General features: G+C 39.6%; 2 protein-coding genes across 2 annotated transcripts; both read left to right on the top strand.

The window, feature by feature from the left end:
- Positions 1–7,227: 7,227 nt before the first annotated feature.
- LOC132800549 (putative disease resistance RPP13-like protein 1) lies at positions 7,228–8,166 on the top strand. Its single transcript, XM_060814491.1, has one exon. The coding sequence runs from the start codon at positions 7,228–7,230 to the stop codon at positions 8,164–8,166; it is 939 nt and encodes a 312-aa protein (XP_060670474.1).
- Positions 8,167–8,976: 810 nt separating this feature from the next.
- LOC125422374 (putative disease resistance protein At3g14460) lies at positions 8,977–10,699 on the top strand. Its single transcript, XM_048473786.2, has 2 exons — positions 8,977–9,025; positions 9,131–10,699. Exons 1-2 carry the CDS (start codon positions 9,020–9,022, stop codon positions 10,073–10,075), a joined length of 951 nt encoding a protein of 316 aa, XP_048329743.2. The 5' UTR covers positions 8,977–9,019; the 3' UTR covers positions 10,076–10,699.
- Positions 10,700–12,257: the final 1,558 nt, after the last annotated feature.

Below are 12,257 nucleotides of genomic sequence, written 5' to 3'. Positions count from 1 at the left end.
TTAATTAGATATAATATAACACAAAGATGGACCACGAGGCCAATTAATTAACCCAGTAACAATGCAGATGTGAACTTCAATACTAGAAATAATTAAAGGAATATAATAAAGATCTACTTGGTAGATGTCCAAGTCTTATTAGAGTTTCCTTTATCAATTTTTCAAGTCTATATTTCAATTCTACTAAAAAACTGCAGCTACATCAATAACCACATATGCATGAATCCTTTGTTAAATTAAGGAAAAGGATATTTGATTATTTCAATTATTGATTAAGCAAGATTTCACCACCATTTAAGCTAAAAATAAAAGATAAAAGGACGTTTCTCCCTCTTTTCAATATATCATCTTAATCTTTTCGTTTGAGAGTAGTAAAAATTGAAACTATACCAACACAGCAACAATATACTAGTAGTACTGTACAGGGATGACAAGGATTACTATTCATTAGACTTGCAAAAGAAAAAAAAAATTGCCAAAAATTGTTCAAAAAATTATTATTCATTTTCTTGTTTTTAAAAAATTAATTATATTATATTTCTTAATTTTAGAATCACTTAAAAACAAAATCATAACATTATTGAAGCTCACCATTTCGACCTCATCCATCTTTTTACTAATTAACTTCTAATTACTTGATCAATCATCTCTTTATTAAGTATTTACTAAATTTTTTTACTTACAAAACACATTTTTTAATTTTGTAAGTCATCATAAACCAATATTACTTTCAGACCAGTGGTTTTGCAAATAAATTTTATAATTCTTTATTGGGGCCACGGCATAAAGCAAGCATGCGTTCTTCATTAACTCCTGCTACTATTGCAGATAAGTTTATAAATAAAATAAAAATAAAATTTTTAAGATGATTTACTAAAAAAATTAATAAAATAAAATAAAAGCTTTAAGATGGCAATGAGTGAGAAGGCAAATCCAGTTAGATTTTAATAATCTAATCCATTTCATCTTTCAATTTCCTTTACTGTGTGATTATTACCACACCTAACTATGGCTGTCGAACTGTTTGGTTGAGCTTTCCTCTCTGCTTTCAGGTGATATTTGATAGGATGGGTTCTCAGGACGTCATGGACTTGGCAAAATCTAATAGAGTTCAATTGTTGAAAAATTATTTTTAATTTCTTTTTTTTCTAAAAATAAATAAAAAAACTAATTATGTAAAATAAAAATATTATTGAAACTCACCAACTTCATTCGGTCTCATTTCAGTATTTTTTTTAAAAACATAATTTTTTAATTAATTTAAAATTGATTCAATTTTACAAAAACAATAATAACCATGCATCTTGAGAAAATTGGATGACTATTACTAAAAAAGCAAAAGTGCTTTTATAAAAACAATGTGCTTTCACATATGACAATTTTATTACAAGTTTTTACAGCAGTACGTAACCCAAAATGTTGTGGTTCTCTGACCACTTTAGAGAAGAAATATGAGAAGAAAAATAAAAGAATTCTATTAATCTCTTAAAATAGAATACAAAAATAAAAACTTCTCTCATGGAGGATTCTCACGTGGAACCTCTCTCTGCACTCTCCAATTCTCTTTGGAATTGCTCACTCTTCTCTCAAGTTCTCTCTGGAACTTAAACAACTCTCTCTCTTGGAGTTTTCTCTCAATTCTCCTTACTTGGGAGGATTGAGATTGCTCTCTTGGCTTAGTTATCATGGAACGGTAAGGAGCCTATTTATAGGCTTACAAGGCCACAATTTTCAACATCTTAGCCCACAATTGTTGATCGGTGCAGCATGTCAACAATGGTGGCTGTCAACAATGGTGGCTGTGGTTGGTGCGGCTGTGGTTGGTGAGGTTGGTGTGGTTGGTGCGGCTGGACTTCACAATTCTCCCCCTCCAGCCGCATTTAAAACTGATGGTCATCTGCCATCTATTCCAGCTATGTCTCTGCATAGCTTCAGCTTCTCTTGAGCAACAACTTTTGTTAGCATATCTGCTGGATTCTCTTTTGTGTGGATCTTCAACAGTTTCAGCAACTGTTGATCTATTACTTCACGTATCCAATGATAGCGGATGTCAATGTGCTTTGTACGGGAATGATACATTGAGTTTTTGCTCAAATCCATGGCACTTTGGTTATCACAATGTATCTTGTAGTCTTCTTGCTTGATGCCCAATTCTGTGAGAAAACGCTTTAACCACAACATTTCCTTACCCGCTTCCGCTGCGGCAATGTACTCTGCTTCAGTAGTGGATAAAGCAACACACTTCTGCAATCTTGACTGCCATGACACAGCTCCCCCTGCAAAAGTGTAGAGATAACCTGATGTAGACTTTCTATTATCAGGGTCTCCGGCCATATCTGCATCTGTATAGCCTTCTAAGATTGGATCACCTTCCCCGTAGCACAAGCACAGCTTCGATGTACCTTTAAGATACCTGAGAATCCATTTGACTGCTTCCCAGTGTTTCTTTCCAGGATTTGAAAGAAATCTGCTCACAACACCTACTGCATGAGCAATGTCTGGTCTGGTACACACCATTGCATACATCAGACTTCCTACCGCTGAAGAATATGGTACTGAAGCCATCTCCTCTATCTCTTCTTTGGATGAGGGGCACAATCTCTTACTCAACTTGAAATGATTTGCAAGTGGAATGCTGACCGGTTTGGCTTTATCCATGTTGAATCTCTTTATCACCCGTTCAACATACTTCTCTTGAGATAGCCATAACCTTCTATTCTTCCTGTCTCGGATTATTTGCATTCCCAAAATTTGTTGAGCTGGTCCTAAGTCTTTCATATCAAAAGACTTAGACAATTCTTTCTTCAGCTGACTCATCTTCATTGCATCTTGTCCAACGATCAACATGTCGTCCACATATAGCAAAAGTGCAATGAAGTTTCCACCTGAAAATTTTTTAATATAAACACACTGGTCTGCTGCAGTCCTTTTATAGCCTTGACTCACCATAAACGAGTCAAACTTCTTATACCATTGTCTTGGTGCTTGCTTGAGGCCATACAAGCTCTTCTTTAGCTTGCATACGAGGTTTTCTTTCCCTGAAACCTCAAATCCTTCTGGCTGCTCCATGTAGATTTCTTCATGTAAATCACCGTGAAGAAATGCAGTCTTCACATCCATCTGCTCAAGCTCTAGGTTTAGACTTGCTACTAAACCAAAAATGACTCGAATTGAAGTCATTTTTACCACTGGTGAAAAAATCTCATCAAAGTCAATTCCTTTCTTCTGAAGAAATCCTTTGACCACCAATCGGGCTTTGTGTTTCTCCACCCTTCCGCTGCCATCTTTCTTGAGCTTGAACACCCATTTATTCTTTAGTGCCTTCTTTCCTGTTGGAAGCTCAACCAACTCATAAGTATGATTTTTCTGCAAGGATTCCATCTCATCTTGCATTGCTTGCAGCCATTTTTCCTTCTCTTGATGAGAAACAGCTTCCTGGAAACTCTCTGGCTCCCCCTCTTCAGTAAGCAGAATATACTCAGATTCTGGAAATCTCTTTGATGGAATTCGGCCTCGCTCAGATCTCCGAACTTGTAAACCACTGGTTTCAGGAGGTGTACCATCATCTGACCGCTGTGATGGCCCTGCAGCTGCTTGAGAGGATTGAGTCTCCCCCTGCTCAATATCCCCTTCTTCCTCCTGGTCTGCTTCTGGTATATCTTCATGCACCTCATTATCCTCTGTGGCTATCTGGGCTGGTGCTGGATTAGGACAAAAATTCTCGGCACTAGAACTACAATTAGGAGACATTCTGGGCTTTTCAATGTCTTCCATTTTCTGGTTTTCTTGGAATACTACATCCCTGCTTCTAATAACCTTCTTTGTTTTCGGGTCCCATAACCTGTATCCGAATTCTTCATCTCCATATCCTATAAAGATGCATGGAGTAGATCTTGCATCGAGCTTCTGTCTGAGCTCCTTGGATACATGTACATAAGCTAAACAACCAAACACTCTTAAATGAGAGTAGGAGGGAATCTTACCCGACCACACTTTCTCCGGAATTTCAAAATTCAACGGTACTGACGGTGATCTGTTGATTAAATAGTGGGCGGCACGAACAGCTTCTCCCCAGAATGGCTTTGGCAGCTTAGCCATACTGAGCATACTTCTGACCTTTTCCATAATGGTTCGGTTCATTCTTTCAGCTATTCCATTATGTTGTGGGGTGCGAGGGACCGTCTTCTCATGTCGAATGCCGTGTCTTCTGCAGTAGGCATCGAACTCCTTGGAAGTATACTCGCCTCCATTATCTGAACGGAGACATTTCAGCTTCTTTCCTGTTTCACGCTCTACCATGGTATGAAACAGTTTGAAGTAATCCAATACCTGGTCCTTTGTCTTCAAGAAATATACCCACACCTTCCGAGAAGCATCATCAATGAAGGTCAGGAAATACTTGTTGCCACCTAATGATTCCACCTCCATGGGACCACAAACATCAGAGTGCACCAGACTAAGCAACTCTGATTTTCTCGATGCAGAGGAACTGAAGGAGACTCTATGTTGCTTACCAAACAAGCAGTGATTACAAGGATCTAGCGCAGCATCCTTGCAAACAGTGATAAGCTTCTTCCTTGCCAAAGTGGACAATCCTTTTTCACTCATGTGACCGAGTCTCTGGTGCCACAGATTTTGAGACGCCTCTCCTTCTGCAATATTGAGGCTGTCTGCACATATCTTCACATGAGTCTTGTACAACGTTCCACAAATATGTCCTCGGGCGACAACTATGGCACCTTTCGTCATTTTCCATGTGCCTTTGCTGAAATAGTTGTCATAGCCTTGCTTGTCTAAGGCTGCTCCCGAAAGTAGATTAAGCCGAAGATCTGGAACATAACGGACATCCTTCAAAGTGATTGTACAACCAACATTCTTTTTTATCTGAATATCACCAGTTCCCATAATCTTTGCGAAACTGGAATTTCCCATCTTTACCGTACCAAAGTCTCCTGCTTTGTACGTTTTAAAGAAATCTCTGTGTGGAGTGACATGGTAGGATGCTGCAGTATCGACTACCCACTCAACATCTTGGGTTGATATATGAAGGCATGTCTCTTCTTCGGTGGAGCAAAGCGCCACTTCTCCTGTACAAGTGACTAGTGTCTCTCCATCCTTCTTCGGCTGATTACCTTGGAGTCTCTGCTCTCTCAACAACTTTCTGCAGTTCTTCTTCATGTGACCCTCCAGGCCACAATGATAGCACTTATACGATGATTTTCTGCCGTCTGTAGATCTGCCTCTGCTCTTGCTCTTGCCTCTCCCCCTATCTCGACCACCTCTTTGCTGTCTTCCTCTCTCTGTGACGAGGGCATGTGACTGATCCATGCCAATGTCCTTTCTCCTGGCCTCTTCATTAAATAGGGCATCCTTAACCATAGCCATAGTAAGTTTGCCATTCGGGGCCGAATTGCTGAGAGAGACTACCAATGTCTCCCAACTGTCTGGAAGAGAGCTTAGAAGTAGGAGGGCCTGATCCTCATCCCCTAGTTGGTAATCCACAGCAGATAGTTGATTTACCAAGCTCTGGAACTCACTGGTATGCTCGGCTACAGAAGTTCCATTCTGTAATGTTAGATGTACCAATCGCTTAAGCAACAGGGCTTTGTTCCGAGCAGTCTTGGCCTAGTACATGTCCTCCAATTTTGTCCAGAGGGCATATGCATCCGTTTCCTTCGCTACATGATGGAAGACACTGTGGTCGATCCATTGCCTGATCTGACCGATCGTTTTCTTGTTTAATTTCTTCCATTCTGCTACTTTGCTGGGATCGGGGTTTTCGCCTTTAGCTTCTATAGGATCAAACAGATCCTTACAATTGAGAAGATCTTCCATCCGAGGTCTCCAAAGTGTATAATTTGTGGCAGTGAGCTTAACCATAGCTCCCGAAGATGATTCTTCCATTGACATTATGGCTTGACCAAAAATGGAGCTGAATTTGGCAAAACGGAGTTAACCGTTGCGTCCGGAACAGCCGAAAATGGTGGACTTGACACTTCCGGGGTCAAAATATAATTACCAGAAATTTTGGGGCAAAAATGTAATTTCACAAAATTTCTGGGTCAACCTGCAAATACAGAAACTATAGGGGTCAATCTGTAATTTCCAATAGTTCAGGGGCTGCACCGTAATTTCAGAAAACTACAGGGGTCAATCTGTAATTGCCAATAACTCAGGGGCTGTTCCGTAATTTTCGAAACTTCAGGGGCCGTTCCGTAATTTCAGAAAATATTGCTGACGTGGCAGATGGTGCTGATGTGGCACCACGTGGCAGATGACGTGGCAGATGACGTGGCTGACGACATGTCGCTGGCGTGGCAGATGACGTGGCAGGGGTTCGTTGACGTGGCTGCTGACGTGGCTGCTGACGTGGTCGTCTTCAACCTCCAGACGGCGCGTGCGGCGCGTGGGCGCGTGAACAGTTGCAGAAAAATTTCAGTCGGTGCGTACGGGCGCGTGGGACATCCGTTTTCTCTCCGGCGAACTTCGTTGTTCTCCTCTCGTCGGGTACTTTCACCTGGGATTGTCAAATTAATTATTTGAGCAACTTTCCGAAACACCAACTTGAAGAACAGTAGCTTTGTTTCTTCAAATTTTGGACCCAAGCTCTCGACCTGGAGCTCTGATACCATTTGTTGTGGTTCTCTGACCACTTTAGAGAAGAAATATGAGAAGAAAAATAAAAGAATTCTATTAATCTCTTAAAATAGAATACAAAAATAAAAACTTCTCTCATGGAGGATTCTCACGTGGAACCTCTCTCTGCACTCTCCAATTCTCTCTGGAATTGCTCACTCTTCTCTCAAGTTCTCTCTGGAACTTAAACAACTCTCTCTCTTGGAGTTTTCTCTCAATTCTCCTCACTTGGGAGGATTGAGATTGCTCTCTTGGCTTAGTTATCATGGAACGGTAAGGAGCCTATTTATAGGCTTACAAGGCCACAATTTTCAACATCTTAGCCCACAATTGTTGATCGGTGCAGCATGTCAACAATGGTGGCTGTGGTTGGTGCGGCTGTGGTTGGTGAGGTTGGTGTGGTTGGTGCGGCTGGACTTCACACAAAACTCTCTCTGCTTTTAGTCAACCAAAAAAAAACTCTCTGTTTTGCATTCTGAGATCTCCAACCACCATATTTCTTTCAAGCTTTCTATCACCTTTCTGAAAGACCAAAATCAACTATTTGTTTCACACCATATTTCTTTCTCTGCTCGAAAAATCAAATTAACCATGGCTGCCGAACTGGTGGGTGGAGCTTTTCTCTCTGCTTCTCGTCAGGTTCTGTTTGATAGGATGGCGTCTCAAAAGGTGGTTGACTTCGTTCGTGGAAACAAACTCAATGAAGGGCTGCTCAAGAAGTTGAAGATCGTGCTATTGTCTGCTAACAGAGTGCTGAATGATGCTGAGATGAAGCAACTCACGGACTCAGATGTGAGTAACTGGCTTGAGGAGCTCAAAGATGCAATCTATATCGCAGAGGACTTGGTGTTCGAGATCAACACTGAAGCTTTGCGATCTGAGATTGAAGATCACTGTGCAGGAAGCAGCACATTTGTTAAGGTACGCAACTTCTTCTCATCTAGAATCGCTGTTAAGGATGTGGAAGCCAGGATGGTGGAGATCGTTGACACGATAGAAGATCTTATGGAACAAAAGAAACATCTTGGTTTGAAAGAAGGTAGTGTTCAAACCAGACCTTTCACAAGATTATCTGCAGCTACTTTAGTGGAAGAATCTGATATTTATGGGAGGGATGCTGATAAGGAAGACATCATTAAGTTGTTGCTATCTGAATCTGATGAAGCAAGTGGAGGTAGTGACAGAATATCTGTGATTTCCATTGTCGGCATGGGTGGGATTGGCAAGACCACGCTTGCTCAGTCTGTTTACAGGACTATTGATGACAGGATCATGACCAAACCTTTTGACATCAAAGCTTGGATTACGGTGTCAGAAGAATCTGATGTTTTCACATTAACAAAAGCAATTTATGAGACGTTCACCGATTCCCAAAATTGTACCATCAAGGAAACATTTCAACTTCAACTTGAACTGAAGCTTTCTTTGGAAGGGAAAAAATTTCTCTTAGTTCTCGACGATGTTTGGAATGTGAATTATAAATGTTGGTATGATCTAAAGAGTTCATTTGAATCAGCCATCTGGAAGTAAAATTATTGCAACAACACGCATTATAGATATTGCTTCAATGATGGCTGGTGCTCCAAATCAATATCAACTAAAAGAAATCCCAAATGAAGATTGTTGGAGACTATTTGAAAAACATGCCCTCGGTAACGTGCAGCCAAGTGTTTATCAAAAATTGGAAAAAATTGGTAGACAAATTGTTCAAAAATGCAAAGGGCTTCCTTTAGCAATAAAATCACTCGGTGGGCTTTTGCGCACAGAACAAGATCCCAAATATTGGGAAAATATACTAAAGAATGATACATGGAATTTGGGCAAGTGTGATATTCTTCCAGCTCTGTGGTTGAGCTATTATTATTTGCCATCACATCTAAAAAGATGTTTTGCTTACTGCTCCATTTTTCCCAAAGATTATGAACTTGAAATGGAAACGCTAATTTTATTGTGGATGGCACAAGATCTTCTACAACCACAGGAAACTAAAACACCAGAAGAAGTTGGAGAGGAATATTTTAAGGATCTAATTTCAAGATCATTGATTCTTACCAATCAATATGGCAGATTTACTATGCATGATCTTGTAAATGATTTAGCAAAATTTGTCTCAGGACAGTCTTGTTTAAGTTTAGATGACAATTGCTCAAGTTTCCTTGTAAGTAAGACTCGTCATTTCTCCTATAAAGGACGTAAATCCCATAATATCAAGAAAAATTTGGATTTGGGTAAAAATAAGGTATTGCGCACTCTTCTATTATTGGATGAACGTTACGAAGTTAGAGAAAAATACTTGATGCATCCTCAAGAGTTGCAATCATTGCAATGCCTATGAGTGCTTTCTGCAAATGCATATGACTATTCGACTGAAGGTCATCTCATCATGAAGGTAGTCAATTTAATTGGAAATTTGAAGCTCTTAAGATATTTGAATATATCTGGGGCCCAAATTAAAGAATTACCTGATACAATTTGTGCTCTGTACAATCTGCAGACTCTACTATTGAATGGTTGCACTGCTCTGACTGGGTTGCCAAATTCAATTGGCAATTTGAAACATCTAAGGTACTTGGATTTGACTTCTTCTTCTATTGAAAGGGTACCTGAATCATTATGTAATTTGCAGGAGTTGCATACACTAAAATTGTCCTATTGTCGTAAGCTTACTCATTTACCAAGCAGTATCACAAAGCTCATCAACTTGCGTCGTCTCAACATTTTAGGGACATCTTTAAGAGAGATGCCACCGGAAATGTCCAACTTAAAAGCTCTGCAAACATTAGATGAGTTTGTTATTGGCAAAGACAGTGGATCTAATATTAAAGAATTGGGTAAGCTTCAAAATCTGCACGGTCATCTCAGTATTAGAGGACTAGAGAATGTAATAAATGTTGAAGATGTTTCACAGGCCAATGTGAAGGATAAGAAATGTCTCACTAGTCTGAGATTAAAATGGAGCGGTTATACTGATGATCCACTTAAAGCACGCGAGGTTCTTGGCAGACTCCAACCTCCTTCAAATCTCGAGTGCCTATCTATTGAAAATTATGGAGGTTTAAGTTTCTCACCATGGGTTGGACACCGATTATTTTCTTGTATAAAAAGAGTTGAGTTGTCTAATTGTAAAAATTGTTATTTGTTGCCTCCGCTGGGACAGTTAACTTCCTTGGAAGACCTCGTAATTCGTGGATTTGAGATGGTGGAGAGGATTGGCGGTGAATTTTACAGTGATAGTGATGGTGGTGGTTCCTCCTCTTCTTCTTCTTCTTCTTCTGTGATCACTAAGCCATTCCAATCCTTACAACGATTAAGATTTTCAAATATGGCAGAGTGGCGGGAGTGGTCATTGGTGGAAGTGGAAGGCGGTGTTTTCCCAAATGTTAAGTCGCTTTTTATGCAAGATTGTCCGAAGCTAAAAAAAGCATGCCCTACCGAATAATCTTCCATCGTTGACATATCTTACCATATGCAACAATGATCACCTGATTGCACTCTCAATGTGTCGATATCCGTTGCTGGGTTGGCTTATCATACGTGCATCTCCCAAAACGAAGACATTTCCGAAAGGAAGATTGCCCTCCAATATCCAGAAAATTCATTTAACCCGATGTAATAAACTGGTGTCGCTTTCGGAAGAGGGATGGCCGTCAAATTTAAAATCGCTTGATATTATATCTTGTAAAAAGCTATTCGCCCACACCAACAGCATGAAGTGGAATCTGGGAATGCTTACCTCTCTGATGACCTTACGAATCTGGTCAACAGGTGAAGTGGTGGATACATTTCCGGAGAAGGAAGGACAGCTTCCCACCTCTCTCACTTCTCTTTGGCTACGTGATGTTCCAAAATTGAAATCCTTAAATGGCAAGGCCTTTCGACACATCACTTCCCTTCAAATATTGTGCATTTCGGATTGCAAACAGTTCCAGTGCTTGCCAGAGGAAGGGCTGCCCACCACTCTCACTACTCTTACTCTACGGAATCTTCCAAACCTTGAATCCATAAACGGCAAGGCCATTCAACACCTCGTTTCCCTTCAAAAATTGGATATTCATAAGTGCCAACAGCTCCGGTGCTTGCCAGAGGAAGGGCTGCCCGCATCTCTTTCTGACTTGGATATCAGGCAGTGTCCTTCGATGAAGCCGCGGTGTCAGAGAGGAACAGGGGAAGATTGGCCCAAGATCCAACACATCCTGAGCATACAAATAGATGACGAAGACATAAGATCCATGCCTTCTCTGTAAACTTTTCAGGTATTTCTTCTCCACAATCTTAGTCATATAAATATGCTTTTATTTATTTTTCTTTTAATTTTGTGGATGCTAGTTAATTAGAATTATTGTTTTTCAACTTCTAATCAAATTCTAGCGTTTGAATATATGTGCACTAGTCATGGTACTTGTTTCCCCACAATGGACCAAACCTGAAGCTATTTCCACAAGGGAGGAGGGAGGGATTGCCTTACCACATTCTAAATGCTCTTTCTTCCTGCTATCCACTGCAATGCTTCCCAGCAGAAGGTCGTCTCTTTTTTCTCTTTTCTTAGTTCAATATCCAGCTAAAAGGGTCCTTTACTACAATTTATATGAGATCACAACATGTTTCTCTGCTTCACTTCAAAAAGTATTCAATTCAATGCTTTGTTTTATATGCATGCTTTTCCTTGTCATCATAGGTTGCTCACATTTTCTTATCTAACGACTACTAATTAATGTTCTCTTTTTTTTTTTTTTTTTTTTTTTTTTAAGTGGTTATACTTGGTGTAATGTTGAATACCCATTTAAATGCAGTCCATTTCTTGTAATACATCCCCTGTTATAGGCAGAAAGAACATGCTGTGCATGTCTTATTCTGCTGTTGTTGGTATGTTAGAAGACTGTTTTCTTCCCTGTTTAAACTAACTTGTGATAAGGTTTCATTTCTGGAAACAATGTCTTTTCATTCGCAGTAGCTGATTCATTAATGGTGGGATTTTTGTTTGCAAATTACATTTATTGCTCTTCTTTATTTTTTCAGTCTTCAGATGGATGAATACCTGCTAACACACATTCGTTGACTGTTTCAAAGTGCTTTTGAGAATCAGGAATTGAAACCTTATCCAAGAAACTGTGAAACTTTATTTCTTGTACCCCGAATGCGTAATTGCCGGGTTTCAAGCTCCCTATTCTGCATAAATGATTGTATTTCAGATGTTAAAGTTCTCAAAAATGGACTTTCTTAGTTCATACAGATAATACAAACAAAATATTTCACGTTAACGAAAGATAATTGTGTATTTGACACCAGCTTCGACGGGATTTTTTCTGCAGGAACTAACAAAATGTTTAAAGCATATGACAGCAGCATACTACTGAGCCAATTGTATTTATCTTCCAGCTATTTGTAAGATAGTCTTCTCTCTATGTAGCACCAATCTTCCTCTCCCATATTACATTTGGTTGCAGCTAGCATCGTTTCCTCATGAAATTAATTATTTAAATGATCTTAGTTAAGAGTTTCAACGAGCCATGTGGTGGTCCTGTTGCGGTGCCTCTTTCCTTTTTATCAAATCATGATTGTTGCTCATGCTTGTTATGTTGCAAATTTCAGAATTTTCATTAGCAATCTGCGGAAGTATATAT

This window comes from Ziziphus jujuba, chromosome 2 (assembly GCF_031755915.1).
Source record: "Ziziphus jujuba cultivar Dongzao chromosome 2, ASM3175591v1".
Classification (NCBI taxonomy): domain Eukaryota; kingdom Viridiplantae; phylum Streptophyta; class Magnoliopsida; order Rosales; family Rhamnaceae; genus Ziziphus; species Ziziphus jujuba.
The sequence above is the reverse complement of the archived record's forward strand: the minus strand, read 5'-3'. Positions and strand labels throughout refer to the sequence as shown.

Bases quoted from the DNA above. Each gene is read 5' to 3' on its own strand.
- LOC132800549 (XM_060814491.1), top strand. From the start codon at position 7,228: ATGGCTGCCGAACTGGTGGGTGGAGCTTTTCTCTCTGCTTCTCGTCAG.